The 19265-nt window shown below is 45.8% G+C and overlaps 1 protein-coding gene across 3 annotated transcripts; it reads left to right on the plus strand.

Moving 5' to 3' along the window:
- Positions 1–1122: 1122 nt before the first annotated feature.
- Arhgdib (Rho GDP dissociation inhibitor beta) lies at positions 1123–18666 on the plus strand. 3 transcript variants are annotated; one of them, XM_075982468.1, is made up of 6 exons: positions 1123–1217; positions 9122–9309; positions 10510–10593; positions 13129–13205; positions 15824–15887; positions 17974–18368. In XM_075982468.1, exons 2-6 carry the CDS (start codon positions 9132–9134, stop codon positions 18171–18173), a joined length of 603 nt encoding a protein of 200 aa, XP_075838583.1. In that variant the 5' UTR covers positions 1123–1217; positions 9122–9131; the 3' UTR covers positions 18174–18368. The 3 variants fall into 3 exon arrangements, with proteins under 3 accessions (XP_075838583.1, XP_075838581.1, XP_075838582.1); XM_075982466.1 differs by lacking the exon at positions 1123–1217 and adding an exon at positions 1254–1342 and having other exon boundaries at positions 17974–18666; XM_075982467.1 differs by lacking the exon at positions 1123–1217 and adding an exon at positions 1427–1562 and having other exon boundaries at positions 17974–18666.
- The last annotated feature ends 599 nt before the right edge of the window (positions 18667–19265 follow it).

The following is a 19265-nucleotide window of genomic DNA, read 5'->3' on the forward strand; positions in this document are numbered from 1 at the left end:
CCCTCCCCCACCAATCACTAATTAATAAAATGCCCTATCTGATTTACCTGCAGCCCAAACTTATGGAAGCTTTTTTTCTCCAATTGAGGTTCCTTTCTTTGGATGCATACAGGCTTGTTCAAGTTGCCCTAAACTATGCAGCACCCACCCCCAACCCCACTGCTTTCCCTCCTCTACTTTTTCTAGGTTAGTCCATTTTCTCACCCAGACCGACTGCCATCTCCTTGGCCAGTCCAGCTCTAATTACCCTAAGGGCAAAATGCAATCCCTGGCAGTGAATTTCAAAATAAACCTAGGAACACACAGCATCCAATAAACTTGGGTGAAGACAGAATTAACGCTGTTTCTTCAATTGACTGCGTTGAGGTAGCAAGCACTAAGTGTATAGATACAAATACTGACTGCTGAAATCTTAGTACAAATGAGCCTGCAGTTTTGACTGCGGTCACAGGAGCGTGGAGAGTCAGTGAGGTAGAGCTCACAGCCACTGTTTCCTCAAAAGGTTTGCATATGGCCTTGGCAGCTTGTTCTCATTTACATGACTTCACAAACCATTTCCTCAAATAGCAGCAAAGTCAATTTTAGCATATATGTGATTATCCCAGATTTCTGCCTTAGATGATGAATTAATGAAGTTGAATTTTCTTTTGCAAATCTGCATTCCTGGATATAGCCTAGGGCAGCGGGATTTTTGTTGTTTCGTTTTTGCTTTTGTTTACTTTATTTGAAGGTTTATGGCTCAATACACAGCAACATCTTAAAACAAGAACCAGGAAACAAAGCTCCAAAAATGTTTGAAAAGAAATATTTAGCACCAAGTATATACATTTAACATTCAGAATTCCTACTCTGCACTTCATACCAACAAATTGTCTTACCAGGAAAAAAAAGAAAAGTAAAAAAGCTGGCGGGGGGCCCTGTAGAAGCAGAAGTTAGGCATACACACCAAAGCCTCTACAAATTAATCACTATTGTTTGGGGGGGCTGCACGTATCTCCCTAAGAGTATGGCTCTTAGCCACGCAGGCACAGTTATTCATAGCCCGCACGGCTATGGGGACCATCCCCCTGCATGCACACTCACGCAGCCCATGTCACATGGGCTGGCTCGCTCCACATGTGTCATTAATTGTCAAGAATGCTGCTCGGAGCTGGCTGATCGGAAGATAGGCAGTGCAAAGGAACAGGATTTGAGACAGCCCAGGGTTTCCTCTTCAAGTAGGTTTAAAACATTTTTTTTCTCTCTCTCTCTCTCACTAACTTCCTTCCTGTTCTAACTGCCGGTACTCAGAAGTCAGAGTTGACAGGCAGAGGTACCCGACAGAAAACGCGAAGCCCTGAATGTAAGTTGAATGCCTGAGGTGGGGGAGGCTGCAGGAGGGCGCAGAGCCCACGCAGGAAATCTCGGAACCACGCTTCTGCCCTGCAGCAGATGAGCTCCGGCTGTTCTTAAGAAGGCTGGTTCTTTAAAACAAACTTCACGATAAGAAAGTGCTAAGGCGACCGACCGCTGGAGCAGAAAAGGGGAAGTCGGGGCTGGGACTGGTAGACTAACTGGAGGAGGTAGGCAAGTACCCTGCTGTGAGAATGTTCTAGAGAAGGGTTCTGGGAATACCTGGGATGGGGCGGGGGCGGTGCACTGAGCTGTTTCCTAGCTTGGCAGGAGCTGGAATTTGACCAAGCTCAGGAAAAGAAAAGCCTTACCTCCACGTTGATATGTACTGTGCTGGTGGATAATGGGTTGTGCTGGGGTGGGGTTATGCGGTTTCCTGTTTTTGAGCACACTTTAAAGAGAATGTTTGAGAAGAGAAAAAAAAATGGTTCCAAGCTGTCAAGTACTGAGGCATTAGCAAAAGCAGGGAATTAAATTCCTGCAATGGGATGGGCAGAAACATAGTCACGGTTACTGCCCAAAACAGAACAGCCTTTCACACCAGGGAGAGCTAAAGGGAACCCAAAGATACAGAGAAGGGTGCTGGAGAGAGAGAGGCTAGGAGAAGCTTAGAGGGCTCAACCATGAACAGGGTTAGTGGGCCTTCGGGCTGCCATGGTCTGAACTTTGGCCTCATTAGAAGTGCTTTCTGGATGACTTGATGGACCTTCCTCTCCTTATCACCTCCCAGGCAGCCTGTCCTAATATCCCCCTCTTCTGGAGTAAGTTGTGATGTGGCTGAGGGAAACCCTGAGCAGTTCCTCACTGCCAGTGAGAGAGGCAGACTACAGGAAGGCTCCCAAAGCGTCCGTTCACAAAGACAAGATCCTCCCGAAGTCAGGGTTGGCACATGGAATCCTCACATGAGGACTCAAGAAGAGATCTATGGTGACCTGTTAGCTGGGGACTGCTCACCGGCAGGGGCCGTTCATCTTGTCATTTCTAAGAGTATTTCCCTGCCAGTTTCAAATACAGCACAGGGTAGTGACAAAATGAGCTTATTCTTTTGGGAGGCCCGAGTCTCTGATAGACCGATGGTCCCCTCTCCATCTCCATGGCCCAGGCTCAGCTGATGAGGAACAACCATGGCTATGCGGCCTCAGCCTCATGGGCATCTCCCAACCCTTGGAATTTTGTCCCTGGCCATTTTGGGGACCATGGGTCTGTCCCTAGGGAGATCGACTCTGAGTAGTCTCACAGCGTTGTTTGCACTGGAAGCTCAGAACAACAGAGTTATTCTGAGGGGAATTTATGGGAATATAATGTGACTAACTTCAGCTAGCAGGAAGGAGGAGTCCTGTGGGGAGAAAATTATGCAGAGAGAAGACAGCCAGCATTGGCTCAGAGCCCTCTGTGTGCCAAGCTTGGTATTGGGAAACTCAACATTTTCATACTGAGCAAATGGAGACGATTACTAAGTCACGGAAGTGTTCGGTAGTTTGACTGAAGTCATGTAGCGGGTAGGGTGAAGGAAACGGTAGCCTTGGGAAACGTCCATGGAAGAGGGTTTCTCTACACCCATGTATAGAGTGCCTTCGTTTGTGGGGCAGCACGCTGTTATGAACTGTGCTGAGGGATGGTGGACTGGAGTCTCATGCAGAGCCTACAGTGGCAGATCCCAGGTCTCACTTGCTCCTGAGCCAGCATCAGTACTTTCACCCATACAGCAAGCTCTTACCAACTTGTTCTCTGTTGATAACGCTTTGATTTCCTCAACCAAGGCTGGCTAAAACTCCACCAGGTCTTTGAAGCTTCAGGAGTCCGATAACCTAAGTTCGACCGGCCATTGAAACTGTCTTTGACTTCTAATGTTTCATTCATTCAAAACCTTGGAGATATGTTGCGTTACTCAAGGCTAGCTTTTTTGTTTGTTTGTTTATTTTTTGTTTTTTGCCTAGTCATGGCTTCCATGGCACAGCTGACTTTGAAGACTGTTTTAAAGTATTATTTGGGAAAGAAGAGTGTCTCAGTGTGGGCAGTTGGAGAAGCACCGTAAATCTTAGTCTTATCTCCTTCTGCACCAAAAAAAAGGGCTGGAGAAGCATGCTAGGAATGCAGAGGCAGGAAATAAGAAGCCGTTTCCCTTAGGAAGGGAAAGGTGAAACTCTGTTTCTGGAGGAGCCCTGGCGCACACCTTTAATCATAGCTTTTGGGAGGCAGAGGCAGGGGTTTCTCTGTGACTTCCAGGACTGCCCAGACTAAATAGTGCGACCCAGTCTGGAAAAAAGGGAAGCCTGGTGGGGGGGGTGGATTTTTGAAAATAGAGAAATACAAAATTTGATTTAAGAACTATGTCCCATTCTGGACATAAGAACCTTCAGTGCAACGTACAAGAAGGGTCCCTCTCAGTCGCTAGCTTGGATCTTCGCATCTAGTTTTGAGTTTGGAATGTCCAAGCAGCTGACTGGGTAGAGAATGGCCTTTCAATGCCAAGGAAGGGCCAAATCTTCCATGCTAGGAATACTGAAGGACTGGGGGTGATTCCAGAAGCAACCAAGAGGCCTTGTGGATGTCCCGCGAGATAAGCTGGGGTCTCCTGAGACCAGGCAGCAGCATCAAAGCCTGAGGAGCCTTGATTAGCTGTGCAGTTTTCAGAGAGAAGCCAGCTTTCTGCTCTGGGCCCTACTGCAAGGAAATCCCCTGCTCCCATCCCTCCCCACCCCCCACATCTCTCTCCCTTTCTCTAGCTGCTACCTCTTCCTTATAGTGACTCAGATGTGCAGGGTAACACCCCAGGAGACCCAGCCTTTCAAGCTAGTTGAATCGCCCCTGCATTTTGCTCCAGAGCCAGAGGGAATTTCTCTGTCCACTGCTCTGCATCCACTGACCCATCGTTCAGAGTGAACGGGGGGGGAGGGGGGACTTTGGTCAGTCTAAGATGAAATTGTTACTACGAGGTATTTCTAAGGAAATACAGTAGTTATCTTTGTAGTTTTACATTAGACTCCTCTTATAAACAACCCTCAGAAGTCCCTGAACCTTGGCTCTCTTCCTTACTCCTCAGAAAAACAGACTACAAATTGAGAAGAAAGGGCTGGACATGATCAGTTTGTAAGCAGGGGAAGCTTTCGGCACTTAGGCACTTACATACCGCAAAACACACAGTGTTAGCAAGGCCAGCAAGGGAGGAGATGAGAAAAGGGATTAATGTTTATTAGTATGCATTAATAATCTCCTGGCCAGTTCTTCCCCCTTTCAGTGTTATGGGGGAGGACCAGTTTTCCGTCACTACTGGCTGATGTTAGAAGCTTGCTTAGGGCCTGTAAGAAGTTTGTTGCAGTAGCAGGCTTCGAGTTGGCCCACCTTCCTCGAGCCCACATTTTATCAAACGTGAGGGTCACGTCGCTAAGTTAACCAGGGGCAAGATTTATTTCCTACAAATGTAGAATCTAATTTCTTTTATGGCCAACAACTCATATGAAGCTGTATTAACAGCCAGACATGTGTGTATTGGCCTGAGGTTAAGCCATGTTTACTGTTTTCTTCTGTTTTTCTGTTTCTGTAACATGAAATTCCCTCACCGTGCCTGGTGGTTCCTTTCAATAGTCCATGGGCTTCACTGAGCGTGGAATTGCTAAGTTTGGACTCAGAACAGCCCAATAACTGCTTGTGGCTCTTTCTAGGATAGTCTTTGTGACACAAAGAGCTTCAGGTAAAGAAAAATGATTTACATCTGAGGGCGAGCAAAGCAAGTTATATAAAGTTCAGAATGTAGCACCTTGCAAAAAGTCATATGAAATTTAAAGAGTTCAGTGATGGTATTGTTCTCTCATGTTCATAGATGAGGTAAAGTTAGTAAAGAGGAGCTCAGTTGGCACACTGAAGGGAGATACCTCCAGGGAGAGACTGGAACTAGTGGGCCATTTAGAGACCATGTTCCCTGGTCCCCATCTCTCAAGTCAAGGAACGTAGGGTCCTCAAGGCTGAACTATGTGCCCACAGAGTTCACTACAAGGGAGGCAGAACCAACCTCCATATGTGATGGGGTTGCTTAATGTGGAGATAAACAGCCCCAGATCGCACAGTCTCAACAACAAGCCCACACTCATGAGCCATGGATAGTACCTGATGTCCTCTGCTTCTGGATAGCCAACATTTGGGGTCGAGAAGTTCAGTCTTGACTTTGAGGTCCAATCTCAAGGATCCGGCAGGGCCTCAGGGGGGAAGAACTTCCTCTATAGCAATTGACTGTACTGCTTCACCAGAAGTTATAGGGCCAAGGTCACATTTCCAACCTGGAGTTCTTAGACCGTGATAAAGATTATGAAGGCCAGCCCAGGCCACACAGTGGTGGTGTATGCCTTTAATCCCAGCACTCAGAAGGCAGAGGCAGGCAGATTTCTGTGAGTTCGAGGACAGCTTTGTCTACAAAGCGAGTTCCAGGGGACAGCCAGAGCTAAAACAGTGAAACCTATCTTGAAAAGTCAAACAAACTAAAAAAAAAACAAAACAAAAAAAGGTTATGAAGGACTTCAGAATCCATGATTCTATGGCCTAAAAAAATTTAAAAAATCATATCTTTATTCTTTTCTTCTTTGGACTAAAGACCATGTTTGTCATATTTTTCAAGAGTTGTTTATTTTTATTTGATGTTTATGACTGTTTTGCACACATGTTTGTATGTAGACCCCAAAAGCAAGAAGAGGGTGACAGACCTTCCAGAACTAGAGTTACAGATGGTTATGAGCAGCCTAGGTGCTGGGAATCTGAACCAGGTCCTCTGGAAGGGCAGCCAGTGTTCATAGCGACTGAATCAATCTCTCAATCCCTCCTTATCACATGTTTTAAGAGTCCCGTCATCTCCCAAAAGAGAAGGGCCACCAATCGACCATCTAGGTCTCTTGAGTGTGACGGAAGCTACCAGCTTCCCTTCCTTCCCTGCCTCTGACCAGCACCGTACATGCCAGTATGCTCCGAAGTGAAGGCCTTTGTAAGCCGTGGCTGCCCACTGACAAGTCTTAGCCTCTTTCTTGCTGAAAAGGCTTTGGCTGAGTGTTGCCTTTGCAGTTATTCTGTGTGTATTCTCATAATAATCATCTTTCCACAGTGAGGAACTTCAGATCAGCGGGTCTCGTATCTTTTTCTTATGCTATGATTATGTCAAATTATTGTAATTGGCTCTGAAATGCTCACTTTTATTGCACCAATTCCAGACACCGTACATTGTCCTCCCTTCTTCAACTTCTTCAAAAAGTTGTCTTGGTTTTATGAAATGTTTATGTTCGCAATGAATTACAAAAATTTAAATTTTGTCAGATTTAATAATAAGATGGAAGATGATGGAATGACGGAAGAATTGATTTGGCAAAGGTCACATAGTTAGAAGTTTACAAGTCTTATGGAGACCATCCTTCACCCCTCCTTCTCCCCCTCCCTCTCCTTCTCTCTTCCCCTTCCCACCCCTCACTTTCTCTTCCCTCTCCTTCTCTCTCTCTTTCCCTCTTTCTCTTACTCTTTTCAAGAACTGAAATCTAAAGCTGGAGAATCACAACTCTTGCAAGCTTACGAGGTCATCCTGAACTGACAAATGGGCTCGATGTCACTAACAGCCAGGCTTTCAGTGGGGAGCTGTTAGGATGGAATGATATTCCCAAAGGTTCTCTCCTGTGCGCTGGGCCACCCTTGTCCTTGTAAATAGCCTGCTGCTCTATCCAGTAGGTTGTGGACTCTCCACCATATTCATCTGCTAAGCTGCTATGGCCACCAGAGGAGACTCTGCCTCTTCCTGTTCGTCTTATCCGGCTTGCTCTTCATCTGCTTCTTGAAACTTGTCCTTAAATTGCCCCCAGATTACAAGATCCACCCACTGCATCCTTCTTTATTTTTCCTACAAGTTCATTCTATTTTTTCTCTGAATGCTGTCCGGGATATGAGCTGTATTAGTCATTATGCTTTCTCTTCTGATCTCTGGAGTCTTGGCGGCTGAACTCTAGAGTCTTGGCTTTGAGGGATGTGATGCTGTGGTTCAAGTGAGACAGGGTTATCAGAAGAGCCATCCGACTTGCTTCCTTTCTGTGCAGGAAACGGACCTGGGCATTGCAATGTGGCTTTCAGAGCTACTCAGGGCTTTGGTGTTTGCCCTGATGTTTTGCTGGAAGATGAATGAAGAGGTCCCTCGTGTCTTTCTCTCCCTTCCTCTGTTTCAACCTTTCCTTCATCCCCTCTCCATCCTCCCCGGCCATTTCTTTCTTTTGTTCCATCAAATTTGCTTTACTTCTTCTCTATTTCCAAATTATTTTTCTTCTTGTCATATGAGTAACATATTAACTGCTATCAAATTGAGCCATAAATTTCCACATTCCCAGAGAATTCCCGGACATCCACCGTGTTTTCACTCTGAATGAGATGTGTTACATAATGTCTTCTAGGTTTGAGACTATTAGAAATGAAGGCTTTGCCTATGAGCAAGAGGAGATGAGAAATTTGACATTCTTGCCCCGGCATCTCCCAGGCAGCACCTCCCTTTACCTCCAGGCACACACTGTTGAGTTCACCGCTATGTGAGCCACACACTGTCGAGTTCACCGCTACGTGACCAGGAACGAGTCTCTTAACCATCAGTTCTCAGTTTCCCAATGATTCAGTGAGAACTGGACTATTTTACCTCTTAACTTGGGAGCTGTGAAAATCTGTATCTACAGACGCTCATCATCACTCACATGAGGATAATTTTACTAGGTCTCCTCCTCGTTTTTCTTTACACCCCTCAAGTTAATGTAGACGATGATCAGAGAAGGAAAGATTCGTGGTCCATGCACAGGAGACCTTGTAGATGCGTCCAACCTGTTGACACTTTTATACAATGTCATCACGTGTAAACTCCATGATCGAGTCATACCATCAAGTTGAAGTTTTTTTTAAAAAAACAAATCTCATTATCTTTTAAGTAAGTTTATGATTTTTCTATTAGACCACACTCACAGCTAACCCGCAGTGTATAGACAGCACAGGATTACTAGAAATATAGAAAAATATAGTAAGGACTCAAAGAACCAGGGAGATTGAAGAAGGCCCCTTAGAACATATTTGCACATAAGATTTTGCCAAGAGGAATTTGAGTCCTTTGCTGCTTGGTGGCATGACCAAAGAACACAGGATACACAGTAAAATAAATCAATCAATGAAAATTATAAAATGCAGAGCTACATATGTATTATGGGGTGGGGATGTGAACTCAAGAAAAACCGAGGACCCAGTGTCTGCCCTCAAACCATAATTAGCAGTGTGGGATGGGGCCCATTCATATATCCCAGGCAGGTGTCAGAGGTCTGTGGTTCCCGAGTGTCACCTTCGAGATCTGACTGCTATTCAGTGAAAGAATAAGCTCATGAGAAGAAAGCAACCATCTGAGCGCAGATGCCCTGCTTGTGTCTGTAAGGCTCCGTAGCTCAGACTGTATACTGGGAACAGCAAAGGAGCAAAGAGAGCTAGAATGATTGGCCATTGGGGTTGTTCATTATGCTTCTTCACCCGAGTGTATTGTTCACAAGTGAGTTATTTATTTATGTAGTTTTGTTTCTGCAAAGAAAAATTAAGTCAGAGAAACAGCTGGAAAGATTATATGTTTCATGAAGTGTGCTGAGGGACAATTTGAAGATTCCCTAATGTGTGTAGATCTCCGATAAGGCAAGGGTGGCACCAATGGCAACCCGACTGGCTAACGGACCATCATCCTATCTCTGAAATAAAGAGAAATCAAGATGACCGAGAAGGACGCACAGCCCCAGCTGGAGGAGGGAGACGATGACCTGGACAGCAAGCTCAATTACAAGCCACCCCCTCAGAAGTCCCTGAAGGAGCTGCAGGAGATGGACAAAGATGACGAGAGCCTAACCAAGTACAAGAAGACACTGTTGGGAGACGTCCCTGTGGTAGCAGGTGTGTGCGTGCGCATGGGGAGGGTCAGGGCAAGGTCTCCGGTGAGACGTGCTCAGCTGTCACCCAGAGCTGGGCTACACGGTGAGGAGGGTGAGGCACTCTTCATTCATGCTGTCTAAGGTCGTCGGCTGTATAATTAAGTCTTCTCTGGAGACTGTGTGAGAGTCACAGGTGAGGCAGACAAAGATTACTCACCCACAAAAAAGCACTTAGAATTTCAGACCACAACTATATTATTGTATTCTGGTCTCCATCAGCCCCTATGATTGTATTCTTATCTCTTTGGGGGGTGTTTCATAATTAGTTCTTTTTCTATGTCTGTGTGTTTGTGTGTGTGTGTGTCTGTTACACACACACACACACACATGCACACACTGTCAGAACAAAATATGGTGACAAGGCCTGAATAGACAGTGTCTCGATATTTGAGACTTATAATTAAGATGAGTCTGTGTCTTAGTTAGCATCTTGGGATAAAGGGGTTGATTTATTTGGCTCATGCTTCCACAGTCACAATCTATCACTAAAGGAAGTCGGGCCAGGAACTCAAGGCGAGCACCTGAAGGCAAGAACTGATGCAAAAGTCATGGACAAAGATTGCTTACTAGCGTGCTCCTCCTGGCTTGTTCAGTTTGCTTCCTTTTCCCTTCCTTTTCCTTTTCTTTTTGTTTTATTTTTTAAGCTGTCCTGAAACTCACTCTGTAGACTAGGCTGACCTCGAACTCACAGAGATCCACCTGCCTCTGCCTCCCAAGTGCTGGGATTAAAGGTGTGTGCCTCCACCACCTTTGGTCTCTGCCTGCTTTCTTATAGCACCCAGGAGCAACAGTACCATCCATAACGAGCTAGGCCCTCCTATAGCAATCCTCAATGAAGACAATACACCACTGACTTGTCTGTGTGCCAGTCTGGTGGGGGCACTTTCTCAAGAGAGGGTCACTCACTCTTCCAAAACAACTCTAGCTTGTGTCAACTTGATACTAAAAGTATGCAAATTTCTGAATTAGAAAGATCACAATTCTGCCATTTCTATAGGGATCAAAGCTAAGCATAGCAAATATTTCTATTGCTACTCCACATAGAGAAGCCATTTTCTCTTTATAATCTCTTCCCTCATCCACAACTTGAAACACACACATACACCATATACACACACACATGCCTTTTCCATATACTTATGTTTTCTCTTTAACCCTACAGACCCAACAGTCCCCAACGTGACTGTCACCCGGCTTAGCCTTGTTTGTGACAGTGCGCCAGGACCAATCACCATGGACCTTACTGGTAAGTAAACACATCCCTACTGTTCAGAGGGGTCTAATATGTCACAGGGAAAACTCGTCCCCAGTCCTCTCTGGAGAAAATCATCAAGGTGGCCCTTGGAAACATACATGCTGAGATCAGTCTGCAAACCATTGCATTCTGGGTGTCCGCTGCTTGCCGTGCTTAATGAAAAATCCAGCTCCAGACTCAATGCAATGGAACGGCTGAGAGTTATACCCCTTTTGGCGTGCATATACATGTGTGTATTTGCGAACTATTAGGATCACAAATTCATGTACATGTGAAGAGTGCAGAGTGCGTGTGTGTACATCCGTGTGGAGGCAGGAAGTTAACCTCAGGTGTCATACATTGCTCGTGGTCTCTCCCTTGGGCTTGGATGTCTTGCCAGAGAGCCTCGGGGAAGGGATCTGCCTGTCTCCATCAATCCGGGGCTACCATGCCCAGCTTTATTTATTTGGGAGATTATTTAGTTCCGAAACTTTTTTACCACGGGTTCAGGAGGTTAAACTCGGGTCCTCATGCTTGCATGGCAAGCATGTCCCTGACTGAGCCTTCTCCCCAGCCCCCAGTTATATGTCTACTAGTGTGACATTTACCGCCTCTCTGTGTTCCCACATGGAAGAAGAAGCAGCTGTTCCCGCAGGAAAGACTGTGGATGGAAATATGGACACACACTGTGCCCGCCAGGGCTTGCAGTTTTCAGATGGTCTGAAGGCCAGCAGAGACTCTAATCCTCTCCCAGTTATGGTCTGAGGGGAGGAACAACTGAAGACCACCTGAGTAACAATAGATACTCCCCTGCTCAACACACCCAAAGCTTAAAGTTTCATGCCATAAACAAGTTCTCCTACAAAGAACAAACAAACAAAAGTGTTCATTTCCCCTTTGTGTTCTTTCCATAGGCAGGTCTCAAGAAGATGGACATAGACAGGGAAGGTGGGCTTCATGGAAGAACAGGCACCTGCTAGGGGGGTGAAAAGAGGGTCAGAAGCCAAATCAGGGGCATCAAAGGTAGATCTGCAGGGGGAAGGCTGCTGCCAGGTTCAAAGCTTCACCGAAGCAAAGGAAAGCACAATTCTGGGGCTGTCAGTTCAACGGCAGGAACTTCCCTCTCACAGGCCATGTGCGCTTTACCTTATATGGATTCTTCTGTCAGAGGGAGGAAATCAGGGCCAGAGAAGACAGGCTTCCTGTTCAACTGAAATCAGTAGAGCAGACACCACAAGCGTGCGTGCACACACACACACATACACACACACACTCTCACAGCCCCACATTGCTACATCTCTTTGGGACAAAAACAGGCTGTCTCTCACCCAGACTCAGCCCTGTGCTGTGTGGCCAGGTACAGCTGTCAGTTGGGAAGTGTAGGTCAGACAGTGCTGAGCTTGTGCCCAGAGGATGAGAACACTGCCTGGAAACTCTGTCTTTGAAACCCCGAATCAGGTTTTCTGTCCTAGGGAAGAAAGCTGCTGAGCTGAAGCCATGTAATCATGTGTGTGAAGTGAAATCCTTATCCAAAGCTGTGTGAAACACACACATGTACAGACACACATATGCACACGCATAGACACACACACATACATATGCACGCATACACACAGAGACTTGTACATATGCACATACATATATACATACATAAATGTACATACATGCACACACACACGTACATGCCCATAAAATTGAACTATAAAAAAATGTATGGAGGAAAGAACAAAGCATCACAGCCTCCCTAAGCAGGGCCCAGGGTTTAAAGTCAGCTATCAGGATCATGACCCCTACAGCTGTTATAATTTAAATGATCTTCCCTAAAAAAAAATAAGATGATGTGACATTGGAAATGCGAGTCCAATAAGCTTAAAATGAGAACCTAGTTAAATAATTATAAAATTTAAAAGTAGTTTTTAAAGCTGGAATATACCATATATGACCAACTGGCAATAATAATAATATCAATTATATGAATTGATGGAGGGAAAGCCTAATGAAGACATATGAATTTTATGAAAGCAATAGCTGATGCTCTTATATATTTTTTTCTCATATTTCTTGAAGAAAAACATTCAAATCTTCATCTGGCTATGGATATACATGAAGTTTTCAAGAGAAAGAATATTAACTCACCTTCCTTTAGGGTTGATTGACACTTTTTTGTTACTGACAAATAATAAAAAGTATTTGTCTTCATCAGGACTAACTGGAAGTTATGGGGGAAAAGGTTTATGTTCACAACTAATTATAAAGTTTGTATATTTTTGGCATTGGCCTCAAACGTTTAGGAAAACTCTTTACCATGTTTTCTTAATAACTGGACTATAAGATTCCAGGCAGTATAGGTGTGTGTGTGTGTGTATGTGTGTGTGTGTGTGTGTGTGTGTGTGTGTGTGTGTGTACACTAATCTCACTTGCTATCTAAATTAAGAACCTTTTGAATCATGCAACCCAGAAGGTCCCAGCAGAAGGCTCTGAACCTTGGCTTTCATTCTTTATGTAGCAGCTCCTGAGGATATTAACTTTCTAAATCCTCTTCTGTAGGTGATCTCGAAGCCCTCAAAAAGGAAACGTTTGTGCTAAAGGAAGGCATTGAGTACAGAGTCAAAATTAACTTCAAAGTAAGTATCTGCTACATGCGCTCGCTCTAACTGTCCATCTCTTGTGCGACTGTGTTGGTACTTTCTTGTCGTCACTACTGATATTGGTGATGGTTGCTGCTGTCTTCCTTTTCCCATCTTGGGTCTGAAATAACCTGCTCTCCCCTCTGAGCTCTTCCTGTGGGGATCCGCCCTCGCTTCCCGAACCTTTGCTGCCAGGACACCTCAGCCTCTCTGTCCTCCACCACCCTCTCTCACTGCCCTGACACTTCCATAAGGCACACACGACTGAGCATTGTGCCCTTTCCCCCTTACACAACCTAAGCAAGCAGGGGCAAGCCAAAAGTGTGCGCCTCTTCCTTCCACTACATCACGCAGCTTTGTTAGTGGTAGGTCTTTGTGGATATATGTTACAAATAAATGGTTCATTGAAAAGGAGAAGAAAACAGGATACTCCAACTGCTCAATTATCCTTCAGATGCAGGAACCATGGCCCTTACAGAGTGGCTAGGAATTTCAGTGGCATTTGTAGAGCAGGCGAGCAGATCATTTAGCAAAACTAAGCCAGAAGGAAGCTCCCAGCTCATGAATAGACATACATCCCAGTGAGTAACTACAGCTCCCAGAAAAATAACCTTGACTTTGGAAGTAAATAAACGAGAGACATACTGTTTTGCATTTCAGGGTTTGCTTGCCTTGGCTGCCACCCATTCCCACTCAGTCATGTTCTCCAGGGGCTCTCCATCTGCTCTCTCTGTTTGCACAGTGGGCCCACCTTTCTCCTGGTTGCAGGATATGATTCAAGGTGGCCAGACAGCCACTCTACCACATGCTAAAATGCTTAAGGTCTCTTCATCCTGTAAATATTTGCTAACTCCTACACAGCCATCGCTTGACCTGTGGATGGCATTGCTTCCTGCCATACTGTTTATTACCAGAGCCCCTGGGATGCTGGGAAAGCCTCATATCTAAAGCACCCAGGACAGCCTCCCATCAGTCCAGTGGTTGATCATTTGCACTGTTGTGCTGTTAGTTTAGGAAACCTGGGTTTACAAATGAATCCAACCAGTAGATTTTGACTGACTAAGAAGATGAGGGGAAGTCAATGGGTAAAGGTGAGTCCAGAGCTGTCAGGGTTGTGTATCAAGACACAGAGGGACCTTCGAGTCCAGCCCACTTCTGGTTTGCCCCCATTGCCGTCAAGATCAAGATCGCTCTCTGTTACTCAAGCAAAGGTGAATCCACCTATAGCCTGTCCCTGCTTAGAGCTGCAGTCGGAAGGAGCCCAGATCACAGTAAAGAGCACTTCAAAAGCAATTTAAATCTTTCCTGACATTTCATGGCAAACATTCAAGGGAAACGCATTTATAATACCAGTTACCTACAAGCCTCCAGTATTCTGTTTCTCTCCATGTTTTTTTTTTCTTATCCTGAAGTTGGACAATGCCCTAGAACCCCGACCTAGGGTGATTCTTTGGGTCCCCACCCCTGTACTCTGCCTCTTAAGGACGTGAAGTACCTCTGACTTCCAGTCTTCGGTGTCCTGTAACCAAAACTTTTTGCTTTAGGAGTTGGGAGATCCAGCGGAGAGGGGGCATGGGCAGAAGAGGGTACTATATAAAAATCCACCTATTTTCTTCCCTAAGTATGTTTCTGTGAAGCGGTTTCTCTGGGGAGCACCGAGGTGACGGAACTCACGTGTGCCTATCTCACCATCAGGAGAATGAACGACAGCCCTAGAAGTTTGGTTTTAACTATTGCGCCCTCCAGATGTACAGAGAGACAAAATTATTGACAGGGAAAATTATTGAAGGTCCTTTAATTTTTCTGCTGGTGAAAGTTCCCCAAGCCCTTCGGCTCATGACTCAGTGTCCTCTTTAACTTGTTTGCATAGACATGACCACTGTGAAAGACTCACAGGCAGCCCAGTTCAGGCCCAGGTACAGTGAGTCATGGAAAACAAAATGCCAGGCTGCCTACAGCTCCATTCCCTCCAGGGCATTTTCACTGAGCATCTAGGGAAAGCAGCAGTGTCGTAGATAGCGTATGTGGTGAGAGAACCTGGATGTGCCTGCCAGGTACCCGTGGGCTTCATCCACTATTTAGGGGGTGGGTGTTCTGGTGTGACCACAGCCTTCCCTGTAGATTCCGATCTCAGTTACACAGCCTCCCCCAGGCCTGACTTTCCATTACCGCTTTTCTGCCTGTTGTTTGTTTTTCATAGGCGAGGTGGATCATTTCTGGGGATATGGTGTCCACAGACTTACATCGAATTTTCCATTGGTATTTTTATAACCTTCCCTGAGACCAGGACAGTGTTTTTGCTAGTAGCATTAAGGAGAAAGGGCTAGAAATTATTGCCCAAGCCACTAAGAAGGGAGAGATATGGTGAAGAATACTGAGACAGTGTTTTAATTAGCATCCTCCCCAAAAGCAATTAAATCAAGAGATATTACATATTAAACATGCATTGGCAACTTGAAGTCTTGTGATTGGGTCTCTCCACTTTCTGAGAGAAACACAGTGACTTGATACAGGAGCACTCAATCTACTTAACTAAATGGGATGGGCAGGGAAAATGAGAAAAAAAAACCAGACAGGGTCTTTAATCTGAATTGTCTGGGGCTTCTGACCCACAGGTGAACAAGGACATTGTGTCGGGCTTGAAGTATGTTCAGCACACGTACCGGACTGGGATGAAAGGTAAGAGTGCCCAAACTCCTCACTGGTATTCCTGCCCCAGGCTTTGAACAACCTTCAGTTATAAGCTTACGAGAGGTGGATGAAAGATATAGGCCGCTGGCACGGCCACTCTAGGCAAAGTTACACAGGTACGTCAGGCCTAGACGTTGAGACCAGCATTTAGGATGCCAGGTTCAGGTCAGGCAAACCACTGGCCTTCAGCATTCAGAATCCGGAATTCAAGTTTGTTACTCATTCATACACGGGGAGGGTCACTAAGATAAATTGAAGCAAAGGCCATAAAGTGTTTGTCGAAGGTGAAGAAGTGGAAGAAACAACCCGGTCAGTAAAGTGTTTGCATGAAGACCCAAGTTTGAGGCCTGAGAACCCCTGGAAGCAAGCCAGAATGGTGGCAGGCATTTGTAATCCCAGCCTGGGAAGGCAGAGACTGGGGGGCCCTGGGCATCACTAGCTGACCAGCAGAGATTCGTTGGTGAGTTCGAGACCAGTGAGAAAGCCCTGTCTCAAACAAAACAAGGCTAATATTACCTGGGAAGAACACCTGAGGTCAATTTCTGCCCTGAGTGTGCGGGCGTACATACACACACGCACTCATACGCACACCAAATATTCAAAAGCACAAACAGTCTACAGTGTAAAACCATGACAGAAAGACAAGAAAGACCTGCCCAAGGACTGTGTGTTGGGGTGAGCCTCAGGGGTTCCATTGAAAGGCGGGACAGAGAGGCGGTGTATTGGGGTGAGTATTAGGGGCACCATGGGAAAGAGAGGCAGAGCGACAATGTATTGGGTGAGCCTCAGGGGTTCCATTGAGAGAAGGGACAGAGAGGTGGTGTTTGATCTCTTAAAGAAATGGGAAAACATTTCTTTCTAGGGCGGAGAAAAAGTAGTATAATATAATATTCCCTCTGCTATTCTTCTGGACACCCCTTGGGCAGGAACGTAATCCAGACACATCCACACACCTTCCTGACCTGTCTTCCTTTCTGCACCAGGCTTGTACACAAGATAACATAGCCTAGTCCCCCAAATCAACAGAGGAGCCAGGAGCAATTATTAATTTGATATGACTTCAGGACAGAAAAATCAGTCTATTAAATTCCAGAGAAGATCAAGGACCTGAGAAACACTGACTGGCTTGCTAATACCTGGTCTCATGAAAACCCAGCACAACTTGCTATTTCCTTTGCGCCCAGAGGCTGTGCTGAGTCACTGAGGCCAGCAGCCCGTGGCAAGTGTGCAGCTGGGCCTCCAACTGCGCAGCAATTACAAGGCCAGCTGTACCCTGCCCCGCAGCTACTTGCCGCTGGTTAAACTTCTCAAGTCCAGGTGTTCTGAACCCAGACCCCGCAGTCCCCTCAAACTGGTTCTTCAAGTGACCCCTCCCATCTCACATTTGAATTCCTAAATTCTACCTATTCTGACCACCAAATGGTACAGTAACCCCCTCCAACTAAAATATCTTTAGAATGATTTCAGACAAGGGGTCCTTAAAGTCCATTATATAGAGAAAGAAGGAAGGCCCCACGTGCTGCAGAGCTGGCGAGCTCCAAGGGAGACTGAGGCCTGACTGTCTGCCCATTTTTAGTGGTTCAGTCTGCTACGGCCCTGTGTGGAGATGTCACCCCCCCTCCCCACACTGACTTAAGTTATTAATACTCTGGCTTCATCATCAGAATCGACTCTGATACCTTTTAAAAACAGGTTTTTGGTACCCACAGGTTATTAAACCTTGATCTCCATTATGGGGAATGACAAAGTAAATCACATTTTTTTAAAGGAATGTTGGGGTTTTAAAATGCTTGAATAACTGTCTAGAGGGATTATTTGGTCATAAAGACAAGATCCTGGGCGCACAGCCAAACTTGGTCTTGAGTTCCTGACTCAACCTCCCTGGTTCCAGAAATGCAATCATACCTGGCTTAGTTCAAAACAAAAAATGCCCCAGGGACATTGCTGTTTGGCCAGGCTTGGGCACTGTTGCTTTGGAATTACACCCGTGTAAGCTGCGTTCTCAGATCCCCCATTTTCAGCTTGCTTTTCTGTTGCCCGAATCTCTCACTAATGGACCGTTCTTTCCTCCTAGTGGATAAAGCCACATTCATGGTTGGCAGCTACGGGCCCAGACCCGAGGAGTACGAGTTCCTCACTCCAGTGGAGGAGGCTCCCAAGGGCATGTTGGCCCGAGGCACTTACCACAACAAGTCCTTCTTCACTGATGACGACAAGCAGGACCACCTCACCTGGGAATGGAACCTGGCCATTAAGAAGGATTGGGTAGAATGAGCGTGTCTGCCCATTCTTCCGCTACCTTCCCCGCCGGAAGGATTCTCCCAGCCGTGACAGTCATGGTCTCCCTCCTTCCTCCCTATTCACAGCTGGATCCAGTCTATCACACATCACACACACACACACACACACACACACACACACACTCCTCATTGATGTGTTTTCTCTTACTCCATTCTTCAAGCGTGTCCCCACAGATGAGACTTAAAACCTAGGCTTTACCCCAGCGTGTTCCCTCAGACTTCCTTCCCCTCAGCAGGGCCAGAGTTCCGGGGTTCTCTGTCTCATTTAGGATCCTCCCTTTTCTTCTGATGTGAGTACTGAATGCCAGGGAACAGGCAAGCTGTCACGATGCTTTGCCTTCTGTTCAGAAGTTCATTCTTGCCCACTGGGTTCTTCTGGTTCAATGATTCCGTGGGGGCTCTTCTTTTGTGGGAGACACTGTAAACAACACAAAAGGAAAAGAATAAAGTGACTGTGCGACTGAGAACCTCATTTCCCTTCCTTTTTCCCTCAAACAAATATGGTACCAGAAGGCTCGCATCCTAAGTCATCTTACAGATGGGGCATTGGTAAGATCTGCAGTATAGTGCATGGATATATCCTTGCCAACAGGTTGTTACAATATAATGTAGTGAGTGTAGGTAATCAGAGTGACCATTCTAAATTTCATTTATTATATAATATTTGCTTAGAGTTCTTTCGTCCAACATTGAGACGCCCCACTATCTGTAGAACTCTCAGACTTGATCTGTGGGCCAGGTCAAACTCTGGCTCCTGCTTGGGATTCTTCCATTTGCTCTCAGTATCTACTGAATGAAGAAACGTCTATGCTGGTTGAGTCTATTACATAAAGGCCTGTGGCAAGACGGCCTTGACAATACTCTCTTCCTTCCCATAATTCTCAGTGACTAATGCTTGCTCACATCTAGACTTTAGTTCTTCCCGTGAGATCTCTTGTTCATATTGTCAGCTCAATAGAATCTAGAACCAGCCAGAAGGAAGGCCTCTAGGCACGTCTGCGGGAGCTTCTAGACTGTTCACTGAGGTGGGACAACTCACCCTGCCTAGGAGTAGCATCTTTTCATG

Source organism: Microtus pennsylvanicus, chromosome 8 (genome assembly GCF_037038515.1).
Source record: "Microtus pennsylvanicus isolate mMicPen1 chromosome 8, mMicPen1.hap1, whole genome shotgun sequence".
Lineage (NCBI taxonomy): Eukaryota > Metazoa > Chordata > Mammalia > Rodentia > Cricetidae > Microtus > Microtus pennsylvanicus.